General features: G+C 43.9%; 1 protein-coding gene across 1 annotated transcript in view; it reads left to right on the top strand.

Moving 5' to 3' along the window:
* SLC7A14 (solute carrier family 7 member 14) overlaps positions 1-13703 on the top strand; it is a 135956-nt gene that overhangs the window by 93838 nt on the left and 28415 nt on the right. Inside the window, exons 4-6 of the mRNA XM_044669550.1 lie at positions 1998-2144; positions 5677-5885; positions 6380-7257. Of these exons, the coding sequence (XP_044525485.1) occupies positions 1998-2144; positions 5677-5885; positions 6380-7257 (1234 nt within the window). The remainder of the gene's footprint in view (positions 1-1997; positions 2145-5676; positions 5886-6379; positions 7258-13703) is intronic.

The following is a 13703-nucleotide window of genomic DNA, read 5'->3' as shown; positions in this document are numbered from 1 at the left end:
ATGGAGGGATAGAGGGAGGGAGGAAGGGAGAAAAGGAGGGAAGGAAGGAAGGAGGGAGAGAAGGAAAGAAGGAAGAAAGGAAGGAAGGATATTTACTAAGCAAGGAATCCAGTCTATAGAGAGATAAGAAGAGAATGAGATGAATGGAAGTGGAGACAGCTCTCTCAAGAAGTCTAGCCATGAAAGGGAGCACATTTGTGGCAATAAGGAAGTAGACAGTAGTCAGGGAGAGACTAAAGTTCAATGTAAGAGTGGGAAAGAAGAGGGACAGTCTGCTGGGAAGACAGGATGGAATGGGATAACTTGTGCTTCTAGAAGGGTTTGCTTTGGTAAGGAGAAAGATCACTTCATTCCATGAAACAGGGGTGAAGGAGGAGAGAGTGGCAATAGGCATCTGAGTGATATGAGATGAGGGGGAGAAGAGAAAAGGGAGCTTTTAACAAATGGCCTCAATTTTTTTTCAGTGTGATTTCTCCTCAGCTGACAGGGGAAACAGCAATACATTTGAGAAGGCTTGAAAAGCCACGGTCATGCGTGAGAGAGTGATTGTGTAAAAGGAAGGTGTAAAAGAATTGCCTTTGCAATAGCTGAAATTATGTAACATGAATCTGTAGTAAACCTAGTCAGCACGTTGTCCTGATTTTCTCCATCTTTGTTCAGCAGCACATAATTATGTTTTACAGATGAGGAAACTTGAGGCAAAATAAATTGTGTGACTTGTTCAGGATCACACAGCTAATAAGTGACTGAAAGTGTTTTATAGGAGTGCAGCTGGGTGGCTCAGTGGATTGAGAGCCAGGCCTACAAATGTGAGGTCCTGGGTTCAAAATTGACTTCAGAAACATCCTAGCTGTATAACCCTGAGCAAGTCATTTAATCTCCATTGCCTAGCTCTTACCACTCTTCTGCTTTGGAACCAATATACAATATTGATTATAAGACAGAAGTTAAAGGTTTAAAAAAAAGGAAAGGAAAAGAAATATTGTGTGGTTGTTGAGTTGTTGTTGGGTTTTTTTTTCCAATAATAGCCCTAGAGTCAAGAATGTCTGAGTTCAAATTCTGCTTCAGAAACTTACTAGCTCTTTGCTCTTGGGCACAGTGTCTGTGTGCCTCAATGTATTGATCTGTAAAATGGGGGAAATAATACCTCTAATACCTCCCTCAAAAAGTTATATACAGGCATAAGTAAAATAATGTGTTTAAGATGATACATATTTTCAGGTCTTAATGATTAAGAAGAGAAGTAAAGGAGAGAGGGAGACAATTTGAATATCATAATTTCAGAAAATATATGTAAAGGATTATTATTATGTGTAATTAGGAAAATAAAATATTAAATATAAAAGAAGAGAGGAAGTATGATATAGTGGGATAAAACTAGTCCCAGAGGTAGCCTGTCCTGAGTTCAAGTTTCACTTCTGGCACATTCTGATTGTGTGACTCTAAGCAAGTCACTTAATATCTTGGGGATCCAGGTAGCCTCAGAAGTCTACAAGTTGCAGAACCACATGAGATCTTCATTGAGAAGATCTGAGCAAGGAACTCTTCACCCCAAGGAAATCACAACTCCAGGTCACTCCAAAAAATGAATTAGAAAACCCATAAAAACAGGGAACTACTATGGTTTTAATAATTCTTTTTTTTAATGAATTGCTACTTTAATTGTCACACTAAGGTCTACGACCATTTCAAAAAACAGAAATGCAGGACGTCCTAAAAGTCTTTGAAAAGCTTTGGTCATTGAAAACTGTTCTAAGACTTTTGAGACACCCTGTATTTCTAAACTCAAACAATCATTCAGCCAACAAGACAGGCATTTGCTTATTAATGGATTTGCAGAAGCTCCCTGGTCCTCAGACCGTGCAATGGACAGGACTTTTGGGTCATCATTTCCAACTCTAAGCCCCATCTGTGGCACCAGTGGTAGGTGTTCTCCTTTTCATAGCTTTAAACCAAGATTGCTCTCTCATGACTCGCCATTTTCCTTCCCCATCCAGGTTCTCCAAGGAGCAGCGACTTGTTTCTATGCCTTCATTGGCTTTGACATCATTGCCACGACAGGGGAAGAAGCAAAGAATCCCAATACATCCATCCCTTATGCCATCACCGCCTCCCTGGTCATCTGCCTGACGGCATATGTGTCTGTAAGTACTAAGAATCATCAAACCAAGGGAGGGACGGAGTGGGGGGGAAATGCAGCTGGGATCCCCTTGGACCTCCTTCCATTTTCTCATTTCAGAAAAGTGACTCTGTGTCTGTGTTTTCTTCTCTGCTGGTTTCTGATTATTTTTTGTATTGGTGTCTTTTGTTTTTACATCTTCATTTTTTAAAAACTCTTACCTTCCATCATAGAATCAATACTGTGTATCGGTTCTAAGGCAGAAGAGCAGGATGGACTAGGCAATGAGGGTTAAGTGACTTGCCCAGGATCACACAGCTAGGAAGCATCTGAGGCCAGATTTGAACGCAGGACTTCCTGTATTTAGGTCTGGCTCTCATTCCAACAAGCTACCCAGTTGCCCCAGCTGCCCTCATTTCTGAATATGTCCCTCCCTCTCTCTTACCTTTGTAACAAAAGAGAAAGAGAAAGGGGGAAAAAACGCAGTAAAATTAACCAACATATAAGCAAGTCCAACAGCACGTACAATAGCCTGTGTCCCTAGTCCCCCACTTCTGTAGAGAAGATGAGTTGGATGTTCCCCAGGACTGAGCTGGGGCACCATCATTACAGTGTTCACATTCAGGATTGCGTTCTTTCCATTTACACTGCTGTCCACTATGACTGTCTATGACTTGCATCAAATCAGTATAGTTTAGGAAGTAGGATATTGGACTACATGGGTTCAGCCTTTAGTCCTGTTGCATGAAGCCCTGGGTTCGAACACCCGAGGATCATATACACATCTTGTTCCAAGGGACAATGGGTACGGGTAGCCAGGAACTCATGAATGTTTTTGAGACAAGATTCACAACATTTGTTAAAATTGGTGTCTATCAGAGACATTTATGCAGTGGTCCCTTTTGACTTTGGATTCTGTCATTTCTAGGCAGCATCCTCAGAGCCCAAACCTTCTCAGTCTGCTGAGGCTACCCTCCTCCTGAAGAGAAAAAAAATCACAGCCTTATGTTTCTTCACAGAGACCATCTGTCTCTTCTTCAAAACCCCACCATTTGGGGGCAACTAGATGGCTCAGTGGATTGAAAGCCAGGCCTATAGACAGGAGGTCCCAGGTTCAAATCTGGCCTCAGACACTTCCCAGCTGTGTGACCCTGGGCAAGTCACTTAACCCCCATTGCCTAGCCCTGAAACAAATAAAATTAATATAGAAGGATATATAAAGATATTAGGGTTCAAAAAATGAATTTTAAAAAATCTTTAAAAAAAACCACCATTTGGGGGCAACTAGGTGGTTCAGTGGATTGAGAGCCAGGCCTGGAGACTGGAGGTCCTGGGTTCAAATCTGGCATCAGATACTTCCTAGCTGTGTGACCCTGAGCAAGTCACTTAACTTCCATTGCCTAGCTCTTCCCACTCTTCTGCCTTGGAACTAATAGCTAATATTGGTTCTAAGGTGGAAAGTAAGACTTTTTTCTAAAACCATCATTTGATTTAAATTGAGATATTTCTCCTTGAGATGTGGGAAATCAGGAAGTTGAACAGGAATAAATAGATAAACTAAAGACCTTATTGTGTACACACACACACACACACACACACACACACACACACACACACACGACATGCCTCACTCCCCTGCTTACACAGTTTCACTTCTGGTCTCTGGACCAGAGTGTCCCTGGAAAATACTTCAGGTTTAGGATGCTGTCCAAGGCAACACGCATCAAAGACTGGCAGTAATGGGTGTGCAAGGCAGAGCCATTATAAGCTCACATTAATGCACTTCTCTTTGGAGCCTGTCACTGCAATATAATCAGACCAGGCTGCAAAGAGAGGAAAAAGTAAATCAGCATGTCATCCGGAGAACCTAAGCGGAGCACCAGCCGCTCCCTGCTGTAGAGTAGAGCTGTACCTAGAATTTGTTAACCCGAGTGAAGACCACCAACTTAACACGGGACAATACAAGCGATAAGCAGCCAAAGCAGGATACAGAGGGACACAGCTCCTGAGATAACTGTGAGAGACTGTTTCTGGGGAAACTGCCATCCAGGGTAGGGAGGGAAAACGATGAACTGGGGGGAGGAGCCCACAGTGACCACCATCTTGTAGCCTCCTCTTTTCACAAATTATCTTTGCTAAGGAAGAGCTAAGTTCTGTTGTTTCTGTATTTCTGAGGGATTGCAAGAACTAGGTCAGTACCCTAAGACAAAGCCCTTGTCCCCCCACCCTCGTTGTGGTTTTGTCCTTGAAACTGTCTACAACTACTCACATCTTTGTTTGCCTGGCTTATTCCATCTGGTCCCTTCCTCGTTTGGCATCAACACTAATTAATCCCTTGAGGCTCTTCCCCAGATGTGTGAGACCCCCATCTTTACCTCCTATGGCCCATATGCAGATGCCATGGGCAAAAAACAGGAATGTCTAACTAGGAATACGCTAATATTTTTTTAAACTCTTACCTTCCACCTTAGAATCAATACTACGTATTGGTTCTAAGGCAGAAGAGGGATAAGGGCTAGACAATGGGGGTTAAGTGACTTGCCCAAGGTCACACAGCTAGGAAGTATATGAGGTCAGATTTGAACCTAGTATCTCCCATCTCTAGGCCTAGTTCTCAGTCCACTGAGCTACCCAGCTTCCCCCTATGCACTAATATTTTTAAGACTTGGGATTCTCTGCACATCGAGTCATCCATCTGCATCAGTAGCAAGAGCTTCTACACCAAGAGATTCTCTTTCCAATGGAGTCATGGATCTCAAAATAAAAATTGCCACCCATACGCTCCTTCCCTCTTTTCTACTGTCTTGGCCACTTTTCATAGCAGGAAGTGAGCTCTCTGTATGAGAAGGAGGTCTGTTCTCAGAATCTGGAGATCTGTATTTATTTATTTGCTTTTTGGCTAACATTTTGTTTTTCAAGACAAGATCAGCCCTCTGGCTCGAAGCCCAACGTGAGCAGAGGTTGGAATCATCCAGTTTCACATGGGACCTTAAAGGGAAAGCCATTCAATCAGACTCTGAGACCCAACCACTCTAACATCCCATCGCTGGGGTTGGGAGGACTCCACTCCTTAGCATCTGGGGATGAGGAAGTAAGAAAGATAGCAATGGCATGGAAGGAACTCGGGGATGCCTCGCCAAACCCACTAGACTTAGTGTTGCTTGGCTACGAGGGCCAGGATCAGCAGCTGGAATGCAGTAACCATCACAATAAACACTTATGAAACACCTACTGTTTACAGAGCATAGGGCTAACTATTGTTGGGAGCTGCAAAGAAGAGAAGATGGGATTCCTGTCCTTCTAGGGCTTATTGTCTTGAAGACACCATCACATCACTGTAAAACTTCATCATTTTAGAAATTAGGAGGCAGAGTCACTGCAGCACCCAATAAGTGCTCTGCTTATCCGGCAAAGCATCTCTCCTTTCCTGAGGTCCAAAGAGCTGCATCTTTGTCTGATAGCTTCCGAGGACCTGCAAAATCATTCTCTGCTTGTCCAGTCAGTCCCCCTCCTTTTGATAATAACCAATCTGGTGTGTGCTCTCTCTTCTTGAACAGGTGAGCGTGATCTTGACCCTGATGGTGCCCTATTATGACATCGACACTGAGTCCCCTCTCATGGAGATGTTTGTGGCCCATGGATTCTATGCTGCAAAATTCATTGTGGCCATTGGCTCTGTCGCAGGCCTGACAGTCAGCTTACTGGGGTCCCTCTTCCCAATGCCCAGGGTCATTTATGCCATGGCTGGTGATGGGCTTCTCTTCAGGTCAGTACCATGTTCCTGGAAATTTACTCCTTTCCCATGACTCAATAGGACTCCATGCATGCCACTCCCTCAGTCTTGCTAGCTGTGTGACCCTGTACGAGTCATTTCACCTTGTTTGCCTCAGTTTCCTCATCTGTAAAATGAACTGTAGAAGGAAATGGTAAACCACTCTGATATCTTTGCCAAGAAAACTCCAGATGGAGTCACAAAGAATCACACACGATGGAAACAATCGAATGGCAATACCTAATCTATTAGTGAGCGGGAGAACTTTTGCCTTGGGTTCATTGTGATCCAAATCAATAGCCCTGTATTCTGCTTCATACCTTTACATCTCTGAAACGCTGTCTGCCTCAGTTTCCCCATCTATAAAATGAGAATAATAAGAGCACCGATTTCACAAGGTTGTCGTGAGAATCAAATGTGGTGGTACATGGCGAAGTGATTCGGAAACCACAGCACTCTGGATAACCCCTGCTTCTGTCTCCTTTCAGATTCCTCGCCCACGTCAGCTCCTACACAGAGACACCAGTGGTGGCTTGCATCGTGTCGGGTTTCCTGGCAGCTCTGCTCTCCCTCTTGGTCAGCCTGAGGGACCTGATCGAGATGATGTCGATCGGCACTCTGCTTGCCTACACCTTGGTCTCGGTCTGCGTCCTGCTCCTCCGATACCAGCCCGAGAGCGACATCGACGGCTTCGTGAAGTTCCTGTCCCAAGAGCACACCAAGAACAAGGAAGGCGTTCTGGCTGAATGTGAGAAAGAAGTTTGCTCTCCTGTGAGTGAGGGGGAAGAGTTTTCAGGCCCGGCGACCAATACTTGCGGGGCCAAGAATTTACCTTCCTTGGGGGACAACGAGATGCTCATAGGAAAATCAGACAAGTCTGCCTACAATGTCAACCACCCCAACTACGGCACTGTGGACATGACGTCAGGCATAGAGGCCGATGAGTCGGAAAACATTTACCTGATCAAGCTGAAAAAGCTGATAGGACCTCGCTACTACACCATGAGGATCCGCCTTGGCCTTCCGGGCAAAATGGACCGGCCCACCGCTGCGACTGGCCACACGGTGACCGTCTGCGTGCTCCTGCTCTTCATCCTCATGTTCATCTTCTGCTCCTTCATCATCTTCGGCTCAGATTACATATCGGAGCAGAGCTGGTGGGCCATCCTCCTGGTTGTCCTCATGGTCCTGCTCATTGCCGCCCTGGTGTTTGTGATCCTGCAGCAGCCAGAGAACCCCAAGAAGCTGCCCTATATGGCCCCCTGCCTGCCCTTCGTTCCTGCCTTCGCCATGTTGGTGAATATCTATCTCATGCTAAAACTCTCCACCATCACCTGGATTCGGTTTGCTGTCTGGTGCTTTGTGGGTAAGCCTTTTCCTTCAAGAATGATGTGTTCTTTTATTTTCTTCCTTTTTTTTTAAACCCTTCCCTCCTGTCTTAGTATCAATTCTTTTTTTTTTAATATAAAACCTTTGCCTGTTGTCTTAGAATCCATATTGTGTATTGGTTTCAAGGTAGAAGAGCAGTTAGGACTATGCAATGGGGGTAAAGTGACTTGCCCAGGATCACCCAGCTAGAAAGTGTCTAAAGCCACATTTGAACCCAGGACCTTCCATCTCCAGACCTGGCTCTCAAGTCATTGAGCCACCTAACTCTTCCCAATTCTTTTTTTTTAAATCCTTACCTTCTGTCTTAATATCTTTTTTTTATTTAAAAACTAACCTTCCATCTTGGAATCAAAACTATGTATTGGTTCCAAAGTAGAAGAGCAGAAAGGGCTAGGCAATGGGGGTGAAGTGACCAAGGAGGGGAAACATCCAAGGTCAGATTTGAATTCAGGTCCTCCCAACTCCAGTCTTGGTACTCTATCCACTGCACTACCCAGCCGCCCCTAAGAATGATGCGTTCTGGGAAATTTTTATAGAGCTGACTCAATACTCTTCTCATGGAACTGGGACACCTGCAGGCTGAGTCGTGTGGACTCTGGGCCTCCACATTAATGAAACAAATTGGCCTTTTCCCACTCTGATAAACATCCTGTTCCTTCTAATGACCTCGACTCTGGAAGGATGATGGCAAACAGTCAATTCACCAAGTATCCACTGGACTCCAGCTAGCTACAAAGTGATGCTTTAGAAATACAACATAGCAAAATAAGTCTGGATCAATGACACACGTAAAACCCAGTGGAATTGCATATTGGCTATAGGAGGGAGGGTGGGAGGAGGGGAGGGAAAGAACATGAATCATGTAACCATGGAAAAATATTCTAAATTGATTAATTAAATAAAAATTCCCAAATTAAAAAAAAAAAGAAAGAAATACAGCCTAACAGAGTAGAAATGGCACTTGCTTAGTCCCAGAGACCCGAGTTGGAATCCCGTCTTTACCACCTAGTATTTGACCCCCAACAAAGTCACTTTTCCCTCTCTGTCTTTAGTTTTTCATCCTAAAATAAAAGGATTAGACTAGAGCAGGGCAGGGGAGGGTCCTTTGACTTTTTAGCATCTTAGACCCCTTTAGTAATAGCTAACACCAACAGCTAAGCATTTATATAGTTCTTAATATGTGTTATCTCATTGAGCCTCCCACGAGCCTTGTAAGTAAGTACCTCAGTAAGTGCTCTTATCATCCCCATTTTGCAGAAGAGGAAACTGAGGCCAAAAGCTATTCGATGACTTGCACAGGGTGACAGAGGTAAGGGATTGAGGCAGAATCTTCCTAACTCAAAATCTAACACTCTCTCCACTTCACCACGTATCTATCTGCCTTTTTTGATCTGACAAAGCTTAAGACCTCGTCCTCAGAATAAAGTGTTTCATGGCATAAATAAAATACGTGATTGCCAAGAAAACCAATTCTATTGAAATGATGTCATTTTTCCCCACTCAAGTTCATGGACTGTAGGCTAAGGTCTCCTGAACTAGAAAATTTCCAATATCCTTTTCAGCCCAAAATGTTAAGTAATGACTGAAGAGCTGGCATTATTAGTCTTTGAGACAAGAAGCCCTGAGTTCAAGTCCTACCTCTGAAACCTACTTGCTGTCTGACTCACACACTTAACTGCTTAGTGCCCCCTGGCCAATTCTTTTTTTAAACCCTTACCTCTGCCTTGGACATATTGGTTCCAAGGCAGAAGAATGGTAAGGGCTAGGCATTGGGGGTTAAGTGACTTGCCCAGGGTCACCCAGCTACCAGACTTGAACTCAAGTCTGTTGCAGAATAGTTGATGATCTAAATTAGTAGAAGTCATTTCCTTGTGAAAGGGAACTCTTTATTCTCTTCATCTATTTGGAGTTAACACTTAGTCAGCCATCAAGTAAGTGACTTGGGAATTCTCTTACTTAATGGCTAACAAAGTGTTAATTCCAAATAGACAAAGAGAATAAAGAATAATTGTTTTCAGTTTTGGTTGATCAGGTAAAAGTTGCTGATGCTAGACAAAGAAAGTCTGATTCACACTTCACATCCTCAACAAGAGGCTCCCAACCAGTTAAGTAAAAACTGAATAGTAGACTATTCTGTAAACACTAAGGATTCTGGGAGTCCATAGAGGTGGACATTTTTTCAGGATAGGATTTAAAGAGAAGTCAGAATTTGAACTGGACCTTGAAAAATCAGTCAAGTTTAGATAGGTAGAGAGAAGAGCGTAGGAAAATTCTAGGGTAGCATTGGCTAAGGATTGGCACATGTACCGACTCAGGGAGCTGCTCTGTTCCCCCTCTTCCCAGCGCCAAAGGACATTTTTTGCATGGNGACCCTGGACAAGTCACTTCACCTGTTTTGCCTCAGTTTCCTCTTCTGTAAAATGAGTTGGAGAAGGAAATGGCAAACCACTTCAGAATATTTGCCAAGAAAACCCTAAATGAGGTCACGGAGAATTGGACACAGCTGAAACAACTGAAAAACAACAAAGTAGAACTTCCCTTTTGTAAGGGAAGTACCTGAACGATGGATTATTTTGTCTCGTTCTTGTGTATCAAATGAATGATCTCCTGCGTAGTAAGATAGTCAGAATCTCAGCATGTGGGAGGGACAGCGGGAATCAGCTCGTCCCTCCCTCTCGTAGCACAGATGAAGTAACTGAGGCAAAGAGAGAAGTGATTTGTCCAAGGTCCCACAGCCAGCTCTGAGGCAGAAATGAGAAGAGATTGAGGGTGCTTTTCCCAGGGCGTGATTTTTTTTCTGCATCATGCTGCCCCCTAGCGGAAGCTTTAATTCCATCCTGGCAGACGCTCTGTGTTTATTACTGTGATTCTTACGCCCTATAGCACACTAACCTGTACCAAGTCTTGCTGGCGTCAGAATGGCTGTCTTTGTTGGACGAGGTCTGTTGTCCCCTGCAAAAAACAGAAGCTATCAAGGAACAGGAGATGCAGTGATGCAGGCGCCCCACCTCTCCTGGGTCCTCTAGCTTTGTTGGTTTGGTGTTTTTTTTTTTTTTTAAACTCTCACTTTCCATCTTAGAATCAATGCTGTGTGCTAGTTCCAAGGCAGAAGAGCGGTGAGGGCTAGACAAGGGGGTGAAGTGACTTGTCCAGGGTCACCCCGCTAGGAAGTGTCTTTTGGACAGATCTGAACCCAGGTTTAAATCTAGCATTTTTAGCTTGTGAGAGTTGGCTGACCTCAGAGAGATGAAGTGATTCATCCCCACTAGTCAGAGAGGTAGGAAATAGCCAAGCCCAGGGCTTGAACTCACTTCTCCTCCGTGTTCCTGCCACTGTACATGAGCAAAGACTCTACCTGCCAAACACAAGCTTTTTTAAGGAGAGTCATTTCAGCAAAGATTGCCCTTTGGGAATCTAAGGCAGAGGGGACCTCAGTGGATGCCTGAGGCAGCTAGGGAACATAGCAGAGAGAGTGCTGGACTTGGAGTCAGAAAGCCCTGAGGTTGAATCCTACTCCAGATATGAACTGGCTAGCCAAGTCCCTTAAACTTTATGATGCCTCAGTTTCCTCATATGTAAAATGGAAAGTAAATGAACCCTTATCTTACAGGATTGTGGAGAGGATCAGAGCTACGGAGGGAGGTCCTGGGTTCAAATCTGGATTCAGACACCTCCTAGCTGTGTGACCCTGGGCAAGTCACTTAACCCCCATTGCCTACCCTTACCACTCTTCTGCCTTGGAGCCAATACTTAGTATTGACTCCAAGATGGAAGGTAGGTGTTTAAAAAAAAAAAAGAGATAGCACAGATAAAGTGCTCTGTACAGTACTGTATCCACACTCACTGTCATTATTATTTTATTTTATCATTAATTTCTACCCTTTTCTGTAGAAAAAACTAAAAACCACTCTCTGGAAACTAGAGATCACTAGAGAGGGAGAAGGAAGCGCCTTGATCTCCAGATCTCTGTCAAGATGGCAGAAGCAGATAGCCAGGGTCCATCACTTTGCTTCACCATAAGTGGAGATTCTGGGGCATTAATTTCAGTAAAGGAGAATTACCCAAGTGTCTAAGGTTGCCAAGGACAGGGAGCGCTCCTTGGCTCCAGAATCTCCAGTTATGGTGAAGCAAAGTGATGGACCCTGGCTATCTGCTTCTGCCATCTTGACAGAGATCTAGAGATCAAGGCGCCTCCTTCTCACTCACTCCCAAAGCCCAGGATGTCAGAGGCAGACGGGATCTCAGAAACCCCCCAGCCCACCCACACCTGCTCCTAGTGTCTTTGCTGACACGTTTCTTGCTAGCTAAAAAAATGAGGAGAGAGGTTTCCGTTGGGAAGGGCTCATGACCAGTAGAGGAGGAGATGAACAAATTGCCTCTCTGTTCTCGGTTTACAATGTGTTTCAGCCACCCCATGTCCACCCCAAGTTTGGCTTTCAAAAGCTTGCCAGGTATTCAGACACTCCTGAACTCTGTGCTTTCTTCTTCCTCCTCAGATGACCATGAAGATACGTATTTATCTGAGGGCATATTACATCATATATGTCATATTTGTACTTCCATTAGAATATAATGTGTGACCCTGGACAAGTCTCTTAACTGCAATTGCCTAGCCCTTACCTCTCTTCTGCCTTGGAACTGATACTTGTATCAATTCTAAGATAGAAGGTCTAAGGGTTGTTTTTTGTTTGTTTTTTTAATCTTATCAGGTGACATAAAACAAACACTCAATATCTAAGTCAGTGGTTCCCAAACTTTTTTGGCCTACCGCCCCCTTTCCAGAAAAAATATTACTTAGCCCCCTGGAAATTAATTTTTTTTTAATTTTAATAGCAATTAATAGGAAAGATAAATGCACCTGTGGCCATCACCGCCTCTCTGGATCACTGCAGCACCCACCAGGGGGCGGTGGTGCCCACTTTGGGAATCACTGGTCTAAATCTTTGAGCCTGACCTCCTGCCTTTCAGTCTTTCCTCTCTCAAATCCATCCTCCACGAAGTTGCCAAAACAGCACTCCTAAAGCAAGTGAGACCTTGTCACCCCAAAGCTTTGGTAGCTGCCTCCTGCTTCTGGGACAAGAGTTCTTAACCTGAGGTTTTTAAACCTTGGAGAGATTTCAGTGGGCCTGCAAATTTAGGTCTTTTAAAATATTTTTGATGACTATATTTCAAAATAATTGGATTCCTTTGTAATCCTGTGTGTTTTGTTTAATGCATTTAAAGTATTATTCTTTTTTTTTTTAAACTCTTACCTTCTGTCTTGGAATCAATACTATGTATTGGTTCCAAGGCAGAAGAGTGATAAGGGCTAAGCAATGAGGGTTAAGTGACTTGCCCAAGGTCACACAGCTGGGAAGTGTCTTAGTGTCCAGATTTGAACCTAGGACCTCCCGTCTCTAGACCTCGCTCTCAATCCGTTGAGCTACCTCAATACTATGTATTGGTTCCAAGGCAAAAGAGTGATAAGGGCTAAGCAATGAGGGTTAAGTGACTTGCCCAGGGTCAAACAGCTGGGAAGTGTCTGAGGCCAGATTTGAACCTAGGACCTCCCGTCTCTAGATCTCGCTCTCAATCCGTTGAGCTACCCAGCTGCCCCCTTAAAGTGTTATTAAAAAAAAAAAATCTCCTTGACTTCCCCAGGCTGACAAAGTCCATGACACTTAAAAGGTTAAGTTAGAATCTCTGTCCTAAGAATTTAAAAAAAAAACAAAACCTCCCCTAGTACTATTTAAAGCCTTTTTCTATCCTCCTTTTCTGGGCTTATCACACATCACCTCCTCACATACTACATTTCAGACAAGGTATGGCTTCCATTTCCCACTTCTCTGCCTTTGTCCATGCCTGGAATGCACTCCCTCTCATCTATACCTCTTAGTGTCTTTAGGTCCCTTCTAGACTTAATCCATATTGTCACCTCACATAGGAAGCCTCTCCCGATCCCACTAGTTGTTAGCACTTTCTTCCTCCTCCTCAGATTACCATGAATTTATCTAAAGACATTGATATCATACATGTTATTTCCTCTCCCCCCATTAGACCATAAGCCCCTTGAGGGCAGAGACTAGTAGATGTTTTTTTTTTTCTACTTTGAATCCCCAGATTCTAAAGCCATGCTTGGCATATAACATTCACCTAAAAGCATTTTGGATTGAATTAGATTGGATTGAAAGGGTTGGGTCGCATTGGGTTGTCAACTTTAGGATCACAAGCTTTAGAGTGGAACCGATCCATAGAAACCATTTAATTCACTCCTTCATGTTTCAGATGAGGGGACTGAAGTCCAGACAGGTGAAGAGACTTGCTCAAAGGCACAAGGATTACAGGTAGCAAAATAGGATCCCGGTGCTCCAAGTTCGTCCCTTCTCCCCTGACCCATAATCCTCTTTGGCAGGCCAGTAGAACTATTTCCAAGTGGAATTTCCC

This window comes from Gracilinanus agilis, chromosome 3, assembly GCF_016433145.1.
Source record: "Gracilinanus agilis isolate LMUSP501 chromosome 3, AgileGrace, whole genome shotgun sequence".
NCBI classification, from domain to species: Eukaryota; Metazoa; Chordata; class Mammalia; order Didelphimorphia; family Didelphidae; genus Gracilinanus; species Gracilinanus agilis.
Note: the sequence above shows the minus strand (reverse complement) of the source record. Positions and strands in the feature narration are given on the sequence as shown.